This window comes from Eumetopias jubatus, unplaced genomic scaffold (assembly GCF_037043125.1).
Source record: "Eumetopias jubatus isolate StellerSeaLion01/CBP00866 unplaced genomic scaffold, mEumJub1_p1.0 scaffold_7, whole genome shotgun sequence".
Classification (NCBI taxonomy): Eukaryota; Metazoa; Chordata; class Mammalia; order Carnivora; family Otariidae; genus Eumetopias; species Eumetopias jubatus.
Window position 1 is genome coordinate 46349775 of NW_028274813.1, and position 22129 is coordinate 46371903.

General features: G+C 37.3%; 1 protein-coding gene across 1 annotated transcript in view; it reads left to right on the top strand.

Moving 5' to 3' along the window:
• Positions 1-22129, top strand: part of TXNDC16 (thioredoxin domain containing 16) — a 115614-nt gene that overhangs the window by 88668 nt on the left and 4817 nt on the right. Inside the window, exons 19-20 of the mRNA XM_028099704.2 lie at positions 2707-2867; positions 5472-5662. Coding sequence (XP_027955505.1) covers positions 2707-2867; positions 5472-5662 — 352 coding nt within the window. The remainder of the gene's footprint in view (positions 1-2706; positions 2868-5471; positions 5663-22129) is intronic.

The following is a 22129-nucleotide window of genomic DNA, read 5'->3' on the forward strand; positions in this document are numbered from 1 at the left end:
ATATTCTGTTGCGCTAAAAAAGCCACAATTTATTTAATTTCCTGTTGATGAATTTTAAGTTGTCTTTAGTTTTACTCAGGGACCAGCCTTGTGCGTAATCTTTGGGTGTTTCCATGATTCCATACTCATGGTAAATGCACAGATTTGAATTGCTAGTCCAAAGGGCATGCACATGTTTAAGGCTGCTGATACTTGTTCCTGTTTTGCATGAGAAGAGATTAGAACATTTTACTCTTTCATCTTTGCTTGACTGGTGGATAAAAAATTGGCATCTATTTTTTAAGATTATATTCTTTAAGGCTGAGAAACTTGGGGCAAACTTAACTATCAGAATCTGTTTATAAGTTAAGCATTGTGGCAGTATTTCCAGTTTTATAGTGTTTTGGTTTACAGCGTTTGACTAAAAACCGAACAGCTATAATAAAAATTGTTTTGCTTTTAGTTTATGACCTTTCCATAAATTCTAAAACCCTCAAGTGGTTATTAAATTTTTTTTAAAGATTTTATTTATTTATTCATGAGAAACAGAGAGAGGGAGAGGGAGAAACAGGCTCCCTGCTCTGCAGGGAGCCCGATGCGGTACTCGATCCCAGGACTCTGGGATCATGACCTGAGCTGAAGGCAGACACTTAACTGACTGAGCCACCCAGGAGCCCAAGGTTATTAAATTTCTTAAAGCTGCTCTGTGTTGGAGATTTAAGTCTAGAGTATGTAGCAGCCAGCCAACCAGCCACAAGCTCATCTCCTGGTCTGCACTAAGATGCTAGAAAGACTTTGGTTTCTTCATCTGGATAGGAAGGAGAAATGGGTGAACAGACATTAAACATTTTTTATATGGCATTCAGTTTTTATTTTAATGAACCTGATGATAAATCAGGCTAGGTAAATAATGCCCAAATCTGAAATACACGATAATTAACTACATAAGCAATGATCTATTCAAGGCTGTCACGTTTAAACATAGTTTAATAGCACTTTGCTCAGATATGTTAATTTCCTTTAATTATAACTTTTATTATGGATAAGTTACAGCCTCTTGTATACTCAGATAGCCAAAGGACACCTTCCTATTACCATGTTTGATGACGTTTTTCTCTAAGTAGCAACCAAAACTATTGACAATGCTTTTTCTTTTCAAAATTCTCTGTTCCTCTGGCTTTTGCAGTTCAGTCCTCTCCAAATACCTCCTTCAACCCTCTGGCCACTCTAGAATTCCATCTTCAACCTTCAGTCTTTTTCTTCTTTTTGCTGTTCTTTCTTTGGGAAATTTTGTCCATACCCATAATTTCTACCATCAGTATACCAGCTGATGATTCCTAAATCTGAGTTCCTGATCTTTTCCTCCTCAATTCACAGAACTCTTGGTCTTTCTTCCCTGAAATGCCTGTCACCGGTCTGTCTTTTCACAGATTCATATTCTAGTTAGCTTTCTAAAACAGGCATAACCATGTCGCTCATTTGATATAAGATCTTCTCAGTATTTCTGAGAGCTAGAACACCTATCAAGGCATTTTCCCATCTGGTCTTACAGCCACATTTGCCTCTTGCATGCCTCAGTCTGGCAGACTTCACTCCCACTGTTCCCAGATGGCATGAATGCTCTCAGACCTCTCTGCCTATCCCCACGATGCTCCCTATATCTGGAATCCCGGCTCTAGCACATACCTTCTTCTGTCAAGATCTTATTTCTTGCCCAAGGCCAGATCAAATATCACTTCCTAAAATCATCCATGAGCTCCCATACTTTGTTTTTTTTTTAGCTTAATTTTGTCCTACATTACATTTTCTTGGATCACAGCAGTTTGTCTACCTCTCTCCTCCTTTAGAGTAGGAGCGCTTTGAGGGCAGGGAAAGTATCTTCCTTCTTTCTGATTCAGTACCCAGCATAACATTTTGAACTTTGTAGTGGTGGCTCCATCTCCCCTCGTTTCAGATCTGTTCAGAGTGAGGAGATCTGCTGGCCTGATGAGATCTATCAATTTTTGGAAGGGGATATAACCTGTGTAGAAGATTAAGGATGAGAATTAACATAAGAAGACAACATAGGGAAATTTGGAGAAGAGGGGATCTAAGATTTAAGTCATGAAAGAGGAAGGTGTGAGAAGAGGATTGCAAGTGTGAAAGAGAAAGAATTAGAAGAAAAATGAGAATTGGCAGAGGAAAGTGGCTTTGAGAACTAAATAAGGAAAAGTACATTCTAGAGTTTGGTATTTGGGCTTAAACTGAAGAGAAATGAGACTGATATTTTTATTTGTTTAAACATGTTTTGATTATATTAATTATGCTAAAATCATAAATAGTGAAACAAAATAAGATTTTTATTTTAAGTAATCATAGATGTTGAAGGATTGTACCTTTAGAGCTCAGCATTTTTGCCCCCCAAATTTTATGTTAGATACAATAAGAGTTTTGTTTGTCATATGTGTGTTGTCTAATCTGGTCCAGATTTTAGCATAAGAAATTATTAGAAGTGGTACATCCTTGTAAAACAGGGAACTCGTTTATCTTCAAATTAGCTTTATTTTGGAAATAACTCATTAAGTGAGCTTAAATAAAAAACTCTTGATATTTATAGTTATTAGTATAGAAAAATCTCCACTTAAAATATGTTTGAATTACATTTTACAAACTAAAATTGCATGAGTGATTTAAACATTATTTTTATTTTATGTCTCATCATTCTCCATGTTTGTTCTTTTTTAACAGCCAGAAATCACTGTGGAAAATCTTCCCATTTATTTAAGACTTCAGAAACCATTACTTATTTTATTCAGTGACGGCAGCATAAATCCTCAGTATAAAAAAGCAATATTGACGCTGGTAAATGAGAAACACTTGGATTCACTTACCCCTTGCTGGTTAAATCTGTAAGTATATTTTTATTTTTTAATATGTAAAAGGGAAGAAACTATAATGATTACATTTTCATTAGGAAATGAAATTCTCTAACTGTATCTTTGGAGTTAATATTATGGGACCAGTGTATAAGTTATGATAGTTTAGTAACTCACCTTCCTCATATGGTCTAAGATGACCTTGTTTTAGATTGAATTCTGTTCTACAATAAATTTTTTATTTTGCTGAATGGTATTTTTTTTCAGGGGTATATAGGTATAATTGACAAAATTGTTAGATATTTAAAGTGTACATTGTGGTGATTTGATACATGTATACATTGTGAAGGATTCTTCCATGTAATTAACATATTCATTACCTCACATTTTATGTATATATATATTTATATATATGTATGGGGAGGGAGTAAGAACATTTAAGTTCTACTCTCTTAGCAAATTTCAATTACACAGTGTTCACAACTATAGTCACCATGTTATACATTAGATCCTCAGACCTTATTCATTCATCTTACAGCTGAAAGTTTCTTTCCTTTTCCCAACCTCTTCCTATTTCCCCCAACCCTGAGTCCCAGGCAACCACTTTTCTACTCTGGTTCTGTGAGTTTGACTTTTTGATTTTTCACATAAGTGATACCATGTAGTATTTGTCTTTCACTGTCTGGCTTATTTCACTTGGCTTAATGCCCTCAGAGTCCATCCATGTTGTAGCAAAGAGCAGGATTTTCTTCTTTCTCATGACTGAATAATATTCCATTGTATATGTACCACATCTTGGGTTGTTTCCGTATCTTGGCTATTGCAAATAATGCTGCAATAAACACGGGAGTGCATATATCTCTTCACTGTCTTGTTTTCATCTCTTTTGGATAAATGCCCAGAAGTAGGATTGCTGGATCAGATGGTAGTTCTATTTCAATTTTTTGAGGAACGACCTTGCTGTTTTCCACAGTAGCTGTACCAATTTACATTCTCACCAACAGTGTACAAGGGTTCCCTTTTCTTTACATTTGTTATCTTTTGTCTTTCTGATACTAGTCATTTTAACAGGGTTGAGGTGGTACCTCGTGGTTTTGTTTTGCATTCTCTAATTTCCCTAATTAGTGATGTGGAGCATCTTTTCATGTGTCTGTCGGCCATCTGTATGTGTCTTCTTTGTAAAAATGTCTATTCAGTTCCTCTGCCAATTTTTAAATTGGATTGTTTGTGTTCTTTGCTGTTATGTGTGTTCTTTAGTTATTTTGGGTATAAACCCCTTATCAGATAGATGATTTGCAAATATTTTCTCTCATTCCAAAAGTTGCCTTTTCATTTAGTTGATGGTTTCCTTTGCTATGCAGAAGCTTTTTAATTTGATGTAGTCCACTTATTTATTTTTACTTATGTTACCTTTTCCTTTTGGTCTCATACAAATTTTAAGAAGTAGTAATTTTTTTTATTTTAAAAGTAATTGATGTCCATTGAAGCAAATACAGAAAAATAAACATTGTGATATTTTGGCATTTTTCTTCAGTTCCTTTTTCTGTACTTTTATATTTTTAAAATGCACCCTAAAATGTTACAAATAATTTTCAGTGCATTCACCAACAATATTTTCTGTTATGTTTTCTAGATGTGTGGCTTGTGTTACATTTAATGTCTGTGAACGCAGTTCACATAAATACATACTATCTATTGTTCAAATTCATCAAATGAAAAGACATTTTTAATTCATTTGAAAAACTACAAGAATGAGGCAATGTACATTTTTTTTTTCCCCATGAAGAGTTCACCAACAGTACAACATACTGCTTAAGACAAAATTTTCCCAGGGCTTTGTAGGTATCTCAGAGTAAAACAGTATTTTCCATAATGTGGGATGTGCTGTTTTAGGAAACCTAGGTATCTTAAAAGTTATGGTTTCTGTGTATGACCAAAACTTTTAAAAAATGTTTTTAATTTGAAATTAACCCCTTCTCTTTGTTCCTGAGGAAAAACAACTTTATTTGGAGAAGAAGTATTTATTATAAATATCTTGTTATTTTATATTTTGTAACCATTTAATTTTTAAGGCAACATGTGATCAGATACTTGGCTCAACGTTGGAAGGAACCTATTGATTATATCAAACCCAAATTGACAGATCTTTGAACTATGACTGGTTTTCATGAATATAGTCACTGACTGCCTTTTTTTTTTTTTTTGCCCTAAGAGAAACACAGTGCCCACATTAAAAGAAACTCATTAAGAATCTGATTACTAATAACATAGTTATAGACCTCTTGGTTTTTAGGATCTCTTTTTTTTTTTTTTAAAGATTTTATTTATTTATTTGAGAGAGAGAATGAGATAGAGAGACAGCATGAGAGGGGAGAGGGTCAGAGGGAGAAGCAGACTCCCTGCCGAGCAGGGAGCCCGATGCGGGACCCGATCCCGGGACTCCAGGATCATGACCTGAGCCGAAGGCAGTCGCTTAACCAACTGAGCCACCCAGGCGCCCGGTTTTTAGGATCTCTTTTTATAAAATAAACTTAATGACATGATACTATATTTAAAGTTTAATGTTCCACAACCTGTTAAATTCATAATTTTTTTATAGAGAGAAATAATAACGTGTTCAATTGCTCCCTTTTGCAGAAAGAATACTCCTGTTGGAAGAGGAGTCTTGCAGGCATATTTTGATGCTCTGCCTCCCCTTCCTCTTCTTGTTGTAGTCAATCTGCATTCAGGTGGCCACGTATTTGCATTTCCTTCGGACCAGGCTATCACTGAACAAAACCTTTTATTGTGGCTGAAGAAACTGGAAGCAGGACTTGAGAGTCACATCAGTAAGTTTCCTGTTTTAATACACCCAGTTATGTGTTTTCATAGATTTTTAAACATGAATTATAGCTAATACATGCTAGAATGAGTTGAATTGTAATGTTTGTAAGTATCTTAGATATTAATATGTTATAACATTGTCCATGGAACAATCTTCTCTGTGGTATTTATTACCCTGAGAAAATAAGTACCATTACATTACATTTTATTAAATTTAATGACAGTAATTAACATTTATTGAATGCTGAGTAGGTGTCTAGCACAATGCTAAGTGATTCACCTGTGTTAACTCATTTAATTCTCCTAAGAGTCATAGGAAGTATTGTTACCTGTAGAAGAGTTAGGTAACTAGTTCAAAGTTAAATAACCAGTAAATAAGGAAGCTTGGATTCCAACCTGCATCTCTTTTACTCCAGAGCCAGAATTTTGAACTGTAACAAAATAGATCTTGGTCAATTTATGATGCTGGCTTATGATATGTCATAGTCTCTACTTTTCTAAAACATATGTGAATTTATATCTGTGGTACAGATGTATATGTTAATTTATGTACAATTGTGGTAACAGGCCTGTTGCTATAATTTAAGTAAGAAGTAATAAACTAGATCATTAGTATATTGAGGAAATAGTGTGAAATTTGATGTAATGAAAAATCTCCTGAGATACTACCCAAGGATTTTGTTATTGGATACCAGATGAACTATATTTTGACATTGTTCCATGACAGAGTCCTGAAATGGGTGTGTGTATATAAATATGTATGTGTATATATATATATACACACACACACACACAGTTCTTGTGTACAAACTCCAATTCAGTGTTATATTGTCCCTCAGCCAGCTTGCATAGTGTGAATCTATCATTATATATATTTGTGTATATTTAGTCAGATACCTAATTTAAGTGTCAGTCATTGCAGCACACCTGTTCTTTCCAGGTGGTCTGCTTCATTTCTGTTAAGTTAGGCAGTTTTAACGATGTTTAACCTGCCTATGGATGATATTTTTATATTGAAATCTAATTCGCATACCATAAAATTCATCCTTTTAAAGTGTACAATTCAGTAGTTTTTAGTGTATTCACAAGGTCATGCAACCATTACTGCTGTTGAATTCCAGAACATTTCATCACCCCAAAAAGAAACCCCCTACCCATTAGCAGTCACTCTCTCTTCTCCTTCCCTCCACTCCCTGGCGATATACTTTATGTCTTGATAGATTTACCTATTCTAGACAATTTATATAAATGGAATCATATAACATGTGGCCTTTGGATCTGGCTTTTTCACTTAGTATCTAAATTTTCAAGGATCATTGATGTTATAACATGAATCAATAGTTCATTTCTTTTTATGGATGAATAATATATGGATGAATAATATTTCATTGTATGGATATACCACATTTGTTTATCCACCAGTTGGACATTTGGGTTGCCTCCACATTTTGGCTATTATAAATAGTGCTGCTATGAACATTCCTGTACATGGTTTTTTTTTTTTTTTCCCCTCCTTATGCCAGTACCACACTGTCTTGAATGCTACAGCTTTATAGTTGGCTTTAAATTGGGAAATTTGATCCTCCAACTTTGTTCTTTATTTCCAAGATGATTCTGGCTATTCTGGCTGCTGTTAGATGGATTAGGTCTTAATTTAATATTTTCCTAGGAAATGTGAAAATTTAACTATATTTAAGATGTAATCTGGAAGGAGGTCTTTCTGTGTTGTTACCACTCATCTCTGACTCACTCATTCTGGTCACATGGTATAGGGGTCCTTTCAGTTGTAGGTTTTGAGCTCTTGAGACTCTATGTTCACTTCTCTATCTGCATTGCTATTTTATAGGCTTGAATGAGGTGTAATCATTTTGTAGTTACAGTGTGACAATTGAAGGAGAGAGAGAGTTTCCCAAACAAAAGTTAAAGGAGCTCATCACCAGTAAGCCAGCCTTACAAGAAATGTGAAAGGGAATTATTTAAGTGGAAAAGAAAAGGCCATAACCAGAAGGAGATTATGAAAGAAAAAATCTCACTGTTAAAAGCAAACATAAAGATAGTGGATCAGTCACTTATAACTAGTATGAAGATTAAAAGACAAAAGTAGTAAAATCAGCCATCTCTTAATTAATTGATACACAAAATAAAAAGATGTAAAATATGACACCAAAGACATAAAACTGGGGTGTGGGAGAAATAGTAAAAATGTAGTGCTTTTAGAATGTTTTCAAACTTAAGTGACCATCAACTTAAGATGGACTACTGTATACATAGTCATGATAACCACAAACCAAAAATCTATAATAGATACTCAAAAAATAAAGAGAAAGGAATCCAAACATAACACTAAAGAAAGTCATCAAATCACAAGGGAAGAGGACAAGAGAAGGAACATAGAAGAACTATAAAAACAGCCAGAAAACCATTAATAAGGGGTGCCTGGGTGGCTCAGTTGTTAAGCGTCTGCCTTCGGCTCAGGCCCTGATCGAGCCCCACATCGGGTTCCCTGCTCCGCGGGAAGCCTGCTTCTCCCTCTCCCACGCCCCTGCTTGTGTTCACTCTCTCACTGTGTCTCTATCAACTAAATAAATAATATCTTTAAAAAGAAACCATTAATAAAATGGCAATAAATACACACTTATCAATAATTATTATTTTTAAAGATTTTATGTTATTTTTTTTTTAAGATTTTTATTTATTGGTCAGAAAGGGAGCAGCAGGTAGAGGGAGAAGCAGGCTCCTCTCTCAGCCAGAAGCCTGATATGGAACTTGATCCCAGGACCCTGGGATCATGACCTGAGCCAAAGGCAGAGGCTTAGCCGATTGAGCCACCCAGGTGCCCCTAAAGATTTTATTTTTAAGTAATTTCCACACCCAACATGGGGCTTGAACTCACAACCCCAAGATCATGAGTCGCATGCTCTACTGACTGAGCCAGACAGGCACCCCTTATTAATAATTACTTTAAGTGTAAGTAGGCTAAATGTGCCAGTCAAAAGATGAAATAACAAGACCCATCTATGTTCTTCCTACAAGAGACTTGCTTCAGACTTAAAGATACATACAGACTGAAAGTGAAAGGATGAGGAAAGATATTTCATGCAAATGGAAGCAAAAAGAAAGCTGGGGTAATAATACTTATATCAGGCAATATAAACATTAAAACAAAGACTGTAACGAGACAGTGAAGGGCATAACAATAATAAAGGGATCAATCCAACAAGAAGATATAACAGTTGTAAATATCTAGGCACCCAATATAGGAGCACCTAATTAAGCAAATATTAACAGACATAAAGGGAGGGGTGCCTGGGTGGCTTAGTTGGTTAAGCATCTGCCTTTGGCTCAGGTCATGATCCTAGAGTCCTGGGATTGAGCCCCATATCAGGCTCCCTGCTCAGCGCGGGGGGGGGGGGGGGGGGCACTCTGCTTCTCCCTCTGCCTCTGCCCTTTCCCCTCCACTCGTGTTCTGTCTCTCACTTTCTCAAATAAATAAATAAAATCTTAAAAAAAAAAAACAGACATGAAGGGAGAAATTGACAGTAATACAATACTGGTAGGGGACTTTAACACCCCAGCACATCAATGGATACGGAACACCCAGACTGAAAATCAATAGGGAAAACAGTGGCTTTGAATGACAGATCAGATGGACTTAACAGATATATATAGAACATTTCAACCTAAAACAGCAGAATACACATTCTTTGCAAGTACGCATGGAATATTCTCTGGGATAGATCACAGGTTAGACCACAAAACAAGTCTCAATAAATTCAAGAAGTTTGAAATCATATCATGCATTTTTTTTTCCCCACTACAATGGTATGGAACTAGAAATTAGAAGAAAAAAAAAAGCTGGAGAAAAACCCCACAAACACATAGAGGTTAAACAGCATGTCATTAAACAACCAATGGGTCAACAAAGAAATCAAAGAGGAAATAAAAAAATACCTGCAGACAAATGAAAATGGACACACATCAGTTCAAAATCTTTGGGAGGCAGCAAAAACACTTCTAAGAGGGCAGTCTATAGCAATATAGGCCTCCTTCAAGAAACAAGAAAATCTCAAACAATCTAACCTTATACCTAAAAGAGTTAGAAAAAGAACAAAGCCCAAAGTTATAGAAGGAAGGAAAAAATAAAGATTAGAATGGAAATAAATGATTAGAGACTGAAAAAAAATAGAAAAGATCAATGAAACTAAGATTTTGTTCTTTAAAAAGAAACAAATTGATAGACCTTTATCCAGACTCAATCAGGAAAGAGAACTCAAATATACTCAGAGATGAAAGAGAAGTTATAACCAACACCACAGAAGTACCAAGGATTGTAAGAGACTACCATGAAAAATTATATGCTAAAAAATTGTACAACCTAGAAGAAATGGATACATTCCTAGAAACTTACAAACTTCCAAGACTGAATCAGGAAAAAACAGAAAGTCTGAATAAACCAATTACTCATACCAGTATTGAATCAATAATCAAAAAACTTCCAACAAAAAAAGTCCTAGACCGGAAGGCTTCACAGGTGAATTCTACCAAACATTTAAAGAAGAATTAATATACCATACTCATGGATTGGAAGAATTAATACTGTTTATATGTCCATACTACAAAGCAGTCTACAGATTCAATGCAGTCCTTATTAGAATACCAAGGATATCTTCACAGAACTAAAATTTGTGTGAAACAACAAAAGACTTCCAAAGCAATCTTGAGAAAGAAGAACAAAGCTGGAGGTATCACAATCCTAGTTTTCAAACAGTATTGCAAAGCTATATTAATCAAAACAGAATGGCACTGGTACAAAAATAGACACATGGATCAATGGCACTGAAGAGCGAGCCTAGCAATAAACCCACACTTAAAAGGTTAATTATAGCAAATGAGTCCAGAATATACAATGGGAAAAGACAGTTTCTTTAATAAATGATGCTGGGAAAATTGGACAGCTACATGGAAAAGAATGAAACTGGATCACTTTCTTATACCATACACAAAAATAAATTAAAAATAGACTAAATACCTAAATATAAGAACTGAAATCATAAAAGTTAATCTTAAAGGAAAATGTAGGCAGTAAACTCTTGGACATCAGCCTTAGGAATATTTTTCTTGATGGTCCTGAGGCAAGGTAAACAAAAGCAAAAACAGTTGGGACTCTATCAACCTAAAAAGCTTTTGCACAGCAAAGGAAACCATCAACAAAATGAAAAGACAACCTACTTAATGGGAGAAGATATTTGCAAATGATATATCCAATGAGGGGCTAATATCTAAAATGTATAAAGAACACGTATACCTCAACACCAAGAAAACAAATAATCCTGTTTAAAAATGGGCAGAGGATCTTTCAAAGAAGACATACTGGTGGCCAACAGACACATGAAAAGATGTTCAGCATCACTCATCATCAGGGAAATACAAATCAAAACCACAATGAGATATCACTTCATACTAGTCAGAATGGCTAATATCAAAAAGACAAGAAATAGTAAGTGTTGGCAAGGATGTGGAGAAAAGAGAACCCTTGTGGACTGTTGGTGGGAATGTAAATTGGTACAGCTACTGTGGAAAAGAGTAAGGAGGTTCCTCAAGAAATTAAAAATAGAAATACCATGTGACTTAGTAATTCCACTTCTGAGTATTTACACAAAGAAATTGAAAACACTAATTTGAAAAGATATATGCACCCCTATGTTTACTGTAGCATTATTTACAAGAACAAAGACATGGACACAACACAAGTGTCCATTGATAGATGAATAAAAAAAGAAGGTGTGATATTTATACTAAACAATGGGATATTGCTCAGCCATAAAAGAGAACGAAATCTTGCCATTTGTCACAGCATAGGTGGATGTAGAGAGTATTATGGTAAGTGAAATAAGACAGAGGAACACAAATACTGTATGATATTACTTATATATGGAATCTAAAAAACAAAACAAATGAACAAAACAGAAACAGACACAGGAACTAGTGGTTTTCAGAGGGGAGGGGAGTGGAGGAGGGATGGACAAAATAGGGGAAGGGGATTAAGAGGTACAAACTTCAGTTATGAGTCATGGGGATGAAAAGTACATTTTAGGGAATATAGTTAATATGCCATTTTTGTATGGTGACAGTAACTAGACATATGGCGATCATTTCATAATGTATATGAATGTCAAATCATTGTGTTGTATACCTGAAGCTAATATTGTGTTAACAGTACTTCAATTAAAAAAATAAAAATAATAAAAAAGGTGGTGATGTTCAAAGGTGCAAAAATCTGAGCTCATAATCCAACCCCCTTGATTATTTAATGGTGTGGCTCTAGGCAAGTCTTTGTTTCTTCCTCTGCAACTGTAAAGTGAGATTAATAGTTCCTACTCTATGTCATATACTTATTTTAATTTTTTTAAAGTTTTTTAAAATTTATCTGAGAGACAGAATGAGCACAAGCAAGGGGAGGGGCAGAGGGAGAGGGAGAAGCAGACTCCCTGCTGAGTAGGGAGCCAGACATGGGGCTCAATCCCAGGACCCTGAGATCATGACCTGAGCCGAAGGCAGACGCTTAACCAACTAAGCCACCCAGGCGCCCCTCACATACTTATTTTAAAAATCAAGTAAAATTATGTATGTAAAGGTACTTTGTAAGGTGTGAAATCTAAAGTATTATCAGTCTTACAGAGATCTTGTCCACAAGGAGTATTTGTAGGGCTTTGATTCCTCAACTCATTACCAAGAGGAATGAACCAGAATTATTATTATTTTAGTTTCCTGAGAGATTATCTTCCAATGTAATTTTGTTAATGCCTTTGCTAACTCTTTGAGGGGTTTCCATTATTTCTTTGTACCAGTGTGCCTATTCTTAAATTATCGCTGCAGGGCACCTGGGTGGCTCAGTTGGTTAAGCGACTGCCTTCGGCTCAGGTCATGATCCTGGAGTCTCGGAATTGAGTCCCGCATTGGGCTCCCTGCTCAGCGGGGAGTCTGCTTCTCCCTCTGACCCTCCCCCCTCTCATGTGCTCTCTCTCTCTCTCTCATTCTCGCTCTCAAATAAATAAATAAAATCTTTAAAAAAAAAATTATCCCTGCAGCCTCTGCAGCAGAAAAGAAGCAAACTGAGCAGTACTTTTATGTATTGGGTCCTGTCTTCTCTGCCAAAAGGACCTGGTCTTACCACACTTTGAGAGACAGTTTGGACTCTGGGGTGTTGTAGCTACTCCCAGAAAAGCCTGAATCTGTGATTTGGTGCCATGTGTATCTGTTTTACCATGCTTGCTGCACATCTTAATTTATGTGAAATTGTGACCATTGGCTATTCTTATTCGAGATTTCCATTTAACCTTCAAGTTCTCAGACCGTTCTCGGTCTTGATTTTCTCATTTATAAAATTGGGATAAAAATTATACTTAATACATGGGATTGTAAAGATTAAAAGAATAATGCCTGGTACAAAGTAAAGGTTCAATAAATGTTAGCTGTTATTATCAATACTAATTTGATAATAAAGCATTTATTATTCATATATATGAGAATACAGTTTTATTTGCAATTGAAAACATCCAGGACCTTTGCATAGTTTTCTTAGCAAATAATTAGCAGAATTGAGATGCCTACTTTCAGACATTTTGCCATCATGTCAGACTACTAGGCTGCAGTGCTTACCTTAAAAAACAAATATGCTAAATATTTGTTACACTTTAAGTTGGACTTTCCTTAAAGATACTTTAATGTTGGGGTGTCTGGGTGGCATAGTCGGTTAGGCATCTGCCTTCGACTCATGTCATGATCTCAGGGTCACTGCTCAGTGTGGAGTCTGCTTCTCCCTCTCCCTCTGCCTCTCCCCACCATTCATGCACATTCTCTCTCTTGCTCTCTCAAATAAATAAATAAAATCCTTAAAAAAAGATACTTTATCTTCATGTTGCAAACTATAAACAGTTATTCTTACAATTCCTTATATTTAAGAAAATATTTTATTTCCTGGTCACTTTTGAATCTGCTAACCCAGCAATAGTAATTTTAAATATCAACTATAGGTGTAGCCTAAACTTAATACCCTCCTGATGTACCATGTACTAGGATTTCATATAATTGAGTTTACGTGAGGAAATTATATAACCAGTATAGATAAACTGGAGAGAGGGAAAGACAGCCACACACCAGTCCAACTTCAGCCCCAGCAGTGGGATAGGGGCAGACATCCAATCTGACTGCAGACCCTGCCCAGAACAGAAGCTTCTCAGGGGACAACACAGGGAAAGTGCCCCATGCTACTGTATCTCTGGCAAATACCTGGTTCTACTCAAGCCCATTGTGGCCCCAGAGTGTCCCACGAACAACACAGGGATTAATACCTGTCCACCACTGGCAAAGAGCCATTGCAGATGACTGCACTGAGGCAAAAGCAGCTCAACAACAATAGTAGGACACAAGCAACACATATAGAAGATATCCGTGAAGCGCCAGGTTCTGGTGAACAAGGGACATTGGAGTGCAGGGCACTACAAGACCTCTTTTTCATAAAGCCACTATTTTCAAGAGCAGGAGACATAGCTGAGTTTACTAACACATTGAAACAGTTCAACAAAAAGGAGTCAGAGGAATACATCGCAAATGAAGGAATAGGGCAAAATCACAGTAGGAAAGCTAAACAAAATGGAAATGTCATATGCCTGACAGAGAATTTAAAGTAATGGTCATAAAGCTACTTGCTGGACTTGAGAAGAGTGGAGGACCTCACTAAGATCTTTAACAGAGCTATAAAACATAGAAAAGAACCAGAGATGAAGAACTCAATAACTGAAATTAAAAATATACTAGATGGAATAAATAGTAGACTAGAGGGAGCAGAAGAATGGATTGGCAACTTGGAGGACAGAGTAATGGGAAGCAATTAAGCTAAACAGGAGAGAGAAAAAAATAATAAAAAATGAAAACAGACTTAGGGAACTCAGACACCATCAAGTATAATAACATTTGCATTATAGGGACCCCAGAAAGAGAAGGGGGAGAAAAAGGGCAGAAAGGGCAGAAAATCTATTTGAAGAAATAATAGTTGAAAAATTCCTGAATCTGGGGAAGGAAACAGAAATCTAGATCCAGGGGGCACAAGAGCCTCCAACAAAATCAACCCAAAGAGGTCCACACTAAGACACATAGTAATGAAAATGGCAAAAAGTAGTAATAAGAGAATTTTCAAAGCAGCAAGAGGGAAACCCTGTAAGGCTATCAACAGATTTTTCAGCAGGAATTTTGCAGGCTACAAGGCAGTGGCATGATATATTCAAAGTGCTGAAAGAAAAAAATCTGCAGCCAAGAATATCTGGCAAGGCTATCATTTAGAATAGAAGGAGAGAGAGTTTCCCAGACAAAAGTTAAAAGAACTCATGACCTAAAGGGGACTCTTTGAATGGAAAGGAAAGACCATAAACAGGAGTAAGAAGAGTGGGAAGCACAAAAGCAGTAAAATTAAGTATATCTGTAAAAATCAGTCAAGGGGTGGGGAAAAGATGGCAGAGGAATACGGGACCCTATTCCAACTGGTTCCCGGAATTGAGCTGGATATCTACCAGACCACTCTGAACACCCATGAAATCAGCCCAAGATGTAAGAAGATAGCTCTGGATCTCTACAAACAGAATATCACAGGTGGTTGGTTTCAAGGTACTAAGCAGGGGACCGTGATTCCGCAGGCAGATATCAGAGGATAAACGGAAGGGGGAGGGAGCTGAGCCATGGGGATCCTATACCACCGGTGAGCGATAGCCTCCTGCTGGGGACAGGGCACAGATTCGCAGACCAGTAGCGACGGGGCAAGGACTTTAGGGCAGCCCCCCAGACAGAAACCCGGAGCAGTGGGGCTGCATGTGCAAACTGGGGGCGGCTGGCAGTTTTAGAAGCACAAAGGGCCCCAACCTAGAGGCGAGGACTGGGAGCACTGCTGAGGGGCGCACAACCCAGGATGCTGCAGTTTATAGCAGCACAGACAGAAATGGAGATAGTGTGGCCTGGAGAGCTCACCGAAGAACAGATGCGATCTCTTTGCTCTGAGGCAGAGGGTTGGAAATGATCTCTTCTGCTCTCTTGGAAGAGATGCGGAAAGCCGCCAGGGAAAGCCACCAGAGAACAAAAGCCCCAAAAAACCGGTTTTCACTGAGCCCATCCCCCGCCACAGGGGGCAGGGCAACTCTGCCCATACAGGGTTGCCTGAGTAACAGTGTGGCAGGCCCCTCCCCCAGAAGACAGGCTGGAAGAACAAGAGAACAGCAACCCTAAAGTCCCTAGAACACCGGTGCATCTTGCTTGGGTTGTCATCAATAATTTGGACTCTGTACGTTACCTCAACCACCCCTCAACAGAATGATTAGGAGGAACCCCCAAAATAGGAAAGACTCAGAGACTGTGACCTCTGCCACAGATTTACAAATGGATTCAGATGTAACCAAGATGTCGGAGGTGGAATTCAGGGTATCAACTGTGAAGAAAATAGCTTGAATGGAGAAACTGATTAATGGCAACATACATAGAGTCTCTAAGGGCAGAAATGAAAGCTGAATTGGCAGAACTTAAAAATGCTATCAATGAGATCATCCAATCTAATCTAGATAATCTAACAGCTAGGGTAAGCGAGACAGAAGAATGAATTAGTGATCTAGAAGACCAGTTAATAGACAAGAGGAAAAAGAGGCGGCCAGGGAAAAACAATTCAGAATCCATGAAAATAGAATCAGAGAAATAAGTGACACCATAAAACGTTCCAATGTCAGAATTATTGGGATCCCTGAGGGGGTGGAGAGAGAGAGAGGACCAGGAAATATATTTCAGCAAATCGTAGCTGAGAACTTCTCTAATCTGGGGAGTGAAACAAACATTGGTGTCCTAGAGGCAGAGAGGATCCCTCCCAAGATCAAGGAAAATAGACCAACGCCCTGGCATGTAAAACTTGCAAACCTTAGAACCAAGGAAACCATCTTAAGGGCAGTTAGGGGGAAGAGATTCCTTACGTACAGAGGGAGGACCATCAGAATAATGTCAGACCTATCCACAGACACCTGGCAAGCCAGAAAGGGCTGGCAAGACATATTCAGGGTACTAAATGAAAAGAACATGCAGCCAAGAATACTTTATCCAGCAAGGCTGTCATTTAGAATGGATGGAGATGCAGAGCTTCCAAGACCAGCAGAAACTGAAAGATATGTGACCACTAAGCCGGCCCTGCATGAAATATTAAGGGGGTTCTATAAAAGGAGAAAGACCCCAAGAGTGATTTAGAACAGAAATTTACAGAGACAATCTATAAAAACAAGGTCATCACAGGCAACATGATGACAATAAATTCATATCTTTCAACAATCACTCTCAACATGAATGGCACAAATGCTCCCATAAAATGGCACAGGGTTGCAGACTGGATAAAAAGACAGGACCCACCCATAGGCTGTCTACAAGAGACTCATTTTGAACCTAAAGATACATCCAGACTGGAAGTGAAGGGATGGACATCCATCTTCCATGCCAACGGACCTCAAAAGAAAGCTGGGGTACCAATTCTTGTATCAGAAAAATGAGATTTTAAACTAAAGACTGTAGTTAGAGACACAGAAAGACACTATATCATTCTTAAAGGGTCTATCCAACAAGAAGATCTAACAATTGTAAATATCTATGCCCCCAACATGGGAGCAGCCATCTACATAAGCCAACTGTTAACCAAAATAGTCATATTGATAACAATACATTAATTGTAGGAGACCTCAATACTCCAGTCTCAGCAACAGACAGATCATCTAAGCAGAAAATCAACAAAGAAACAAGAGCTTTGAATGACACACTGGACCAGATGGACCTCATGGATATATACAGAACATTCCACCCTAAAACAACAGAATACTCATTCTTGTCGAGCACACATGGAACTTTCTCCAGAATAGACCACATACTGGGTCACAAATCAGGTCTCAATCGATACCAAAAGATTAAGATTTTTCTCTGCATATTCTCAGACCATAATGCTTTAAAACTGGAACTCAATCACAAGAAAAAATTTGGCAGAAATTCAAACATTTGGAAGCTAAAGACCACTCTGCTCAAGAATGTTTGGGTCAACCAGGAAATCAAAGAAGAACTTAAACAATTCATGGAAACCAATGAGAACAAAAACACACCAGTCCAAAACCTATGGGATACTGCAAAGGCGGTCCTAATGGGAAAATATATATCTATCCAAGCCTCACTCAAAAAAATAGAAAAATCCCGAATTCACCAACTAATTTTACACCTTAAAGAGCTAGAGAAAAAGCAACAAACGATGCCTAAGCCACGCATTAGAAGAGAAATAATTAAGATTAGAGATCAATGAATTAGAAACCAGAAACCCAGTAGATCAGATCAACGGAACTAGAAGTTTGTTCTTTGAAAGAATTAATAAGATCGATAAACCACTGGCCAGACTTATCCAAAAGAAAAGAGAAAGGACCCCAATTAATAAAATTATGAATGAAAGGGGAGAGATCATGACTAACACCAAGGAAATAGAAACAATTATTAGAAATTATTATCCAGAACTACAATGGAATATTACTCAGCCATCAGAAAGGATGAATACCCAACTTTGACATCAACATGGATGGGACTGGAGGAGATTATGCTAAGTGAAATAAATCAAGCAGAGAAAGTCAATTATCATATGGTTTCACTTGTTTGTAGAACATAAGGAATAGCATGGAGGACATTAGGAGAAGGAAGGGAAAAATGAAGGGTGGACATTGGAGGGAGAGATGAACCATGAGAGACTACAGATTCTGAGAAACAGGGTTTTAGAGGGGAGTGGGATGGGGGGATGGGTTAGCCCAGTGATGTGTATTGAGGAGGGCACATACTGCATGGAGCACTGGGTGTTAATACAAAAACAATGGATCGTGGATCACCACATCAAAAACTAATGATGTATTGTTTGGTGACTAACATAACATAATAAAATTTAAAAAATTTTTAAAAGGAAAAAACTACAAAAAAAGTTATTATCAACAACTATATGCCAATAAATTGAGCAACCTAGAAGAAATGGATGCCTTCTTGGAAACCTATAAACTGAAGCCTGAAACAGGAAGAAATTGACAACATGAATAGGCCAATAACCAGTAACGAGATTGAAGCAGTGATCAAAAATCTCCCAAAAAACAAGAGTCTAGGGCCTGATGGATTCCCTGGGGAATTCTATCAAACATTCAAAGAAGAAATAATACCTATCCTCCTGAAGCTGTTTCAAAAAATAGAAACAGAAGGAAAGCTTCCAGGCCAGCATTACCTTAATCTCCCAACCAGGCAAAGACCCCATCAAAAAGAATTTCAGTCCAATATCCCTGATGAATATGGATTCCAAAATCCTCAACAAAATCCTGGCTAATAGGATCCAACAATACATTAAAAGACTCATCCACCACAACCAAGTGGGATTTATCCCAGGGATGCAAGGGTGGTTCAACATTTGCAAATCAATCAATGTGATAGAACACATTAATGAGAGGAGAGAGAAGAACCATATGGTTCTCTCAATTGATGCAGAAACAGCATTTGACAAGTATCCTTTCCTGATTAAAACTCTTCAGAGTATAAGGATAGAGGGAACAGTCCTCAAGTTCATAATATCCATCTTTGAACAACCCACAGCGAATATCATCCTCAATGGGGAAAAGCTGAGAGCCTTTCCCTTAAGATCAGGAACACGACAAGGATGCCCACTCTTGCCACTGTTGTTCAACATAGTACTATAAGTCCTGGCAACAGCAATCAGAGAACAAAAAGAAATAAAAGCTATTCAAATTGGCAAAGAAGATGTCAAACTCTCTCTCTTCACAGATGACATGATACTTTATGTGGAAAATCCAAAATACTCCACCCCCAAATTACTAGAACTCATAATAGCAATTCAGTAATGTGGCAGGATACAAAGTCAATGCACAGAAATCAGTTGCTTTCTTATACACTATCAATGCAACTGTAGAAAGAGAAATTAGAGAAATGATTCCATTTACAATAGCACCAAAAACCAGAAGATACCTTGGAATAAACCTAACCAAAGAGGTAAAGGATCTATACTGTAAGAACTACACAACACTCATGAAAGAAATTGAAGAAGACACAAAACGATGGAAAAACATTCCATGCTCATGGATCGGAAGAATCATGAACATTCTTAAAATGTCTGTGCTACCCAGAGCAATCTATACCTTCATCGCTGTCCCGATCAAAGTTCCAATGACATTTTTCAAAGTGCTGGAACAAACAATCCTAAAATTTGTATGGAATCAGAAAAGACCCTGAATCACTAAGGAAATGTTGAAAAAGAAAAACAAACCTGGGGTCATCACGTTGCTCGGTTTCAAGCTATATTACAAAGCAGTGATCACCAAGACAGCATGGTACTGGCACAAAAACAGACATCTAGACCAATGGAACAGAATAGAGAGCCCAGATATGGACTCTCAACTCTATGGTCAAATAATCTTCAACAAAGCAGGAAAAAATATGCAATGGAAAAAAAAGACAGTCTCTTCAATAAATGGTGCTGGGAAAATTGGATAGCCACATGCAGAAGAATGAAACTTGACCATTCTCTAATCCCATACACAAAGATAAACTCTGAATGGATGCAAGACCTCAGTGTGAGACAGGAATCCATCAAAATCCTAGAGGAGAACATAGGCAGTAACCTCGGCCACAGCAACGTCTTTCAAGATACATCTCCAAAGGCTAGTGAAACAAAAGCAAAAATGAACTTTTGGGACTTCGTCAAGATAAAAAGCTTCTTCATCAAGATAAAAAGCTTCTGCAAAGAAAACAGTCAACAAAACAAAGAGGCAACCCACAGAATGGGAGAAGTTATTTGCAAATGACACTATAGATAAAGGGCTGCTATCCAAGATCTATAGAGAACTTCTCAAGCTCAACACCCAAAAAACAAATAAGTCAAAAAATGGGCAGAAGACACGAACAGACACTTCTCCAAAGAAGACATACAAATGGCTAACAGACACATGAAAAAATGTTCATCATCATTAGCCATCATTGAAATTCAAATCAAACCACACTGAGATACCACCTTACACCAGTTAGGATGGCAAAAATTGACAAGGCAAGAAACAACAAATGTTGGAGAGGTTGTGGAGAAAGGGGAACCCTCTTACACTGTTGGTGGGAATGCAAGTTGGTACAGCCACTTTGTAAAACAGTGTGGAGGTGCCTCAAAAAATTAAAAATAGAGCTCCCCTATGACCCAGCAATTGTACTACTGGGTAGTTACCCCAAAGACACAAATTTAGTGAAAAGAAGAGCCGTATGCACCCCAATGTTCATAGCAGCAATGTTCGCAATAGCCAAACTGTGGAAAGAGCCGAGATGCCCTTCAATAGATGAATGGATAAAGAAGATGTGGTCCATATATACAATGGAGTATTACTCAGCCATCAGAAAGGATGAATACCCAACTTTGACATCAACACGGATGGTACTGGAGGAGATTATGCTAAGTGAAATAGGTCAAGCAGAGAAAGTCAATTACCATATGGTTTCACTTATTTGTAGAACATAAGGAATAGTATGGAGGACATTAGGAGAAGGAAGGGAAAAATGAAGGGGAAATCGGAGGGAGAGATGGACCATGAGAGACTATGGACTCTGAGAAACAAACTGAGGGTTCCTTAGGGTAGGGGGGTGGGGGGATGTGTTAGCCTGGTGATGGGTAGTAAAGAGGGCACGTATTGAATGGAGTACTGGGTGTTACACAAAAACAATGAATCATGGATCACTACATCAAAAACTAATGATGTATTGTATGGTGACTAACATAACATAATAAAATAAATTTAAAATATCAGTCAAGGGATTCACAAAATAAAAGGATATAAAGTATGATGCCATATACCTAAAATGTGGGGGAAGAGGAGTAAAGAATGGGTTCAAACCTAAGTGACCATTAACTTAATATAGACTACTGTATGCATAAGATGTTATATATAAACCTAATGGTAATAACAGATCAAAAATCAGTAATAGATATGGAAAAAATAAAGCAAAAGGAATCCAATATATCATTAAAGAAAGCCAGTAAACCATGAGAGAATAAAGCAAGAGAGGAAAGGAACAAAGAGGAACCACAAAAACAACCATAAAACAAATTAACCAAATGGCAATAAATAACATACCTATCAATAATTGCTTTGAATATAAATGGACTAAATGCTCCATTCAAAAGACATAGGGTGAGGGAATGGATAAAAAACAAGACCCATCTGTATGCTGCCTATAAGAGACTCATTTCAAATGTAAAGACACATGCAATTTGAAAGTGAACCAATAGAAAAGCATTTATCATGCTAATGGAAGTGAAAAGAAAGCCAGGGTAGCAATATGTATATCAGACAAAATAAGCTTTTAACCAAAGAGATAGAACAATTGTAAATATTTATGCACAAACA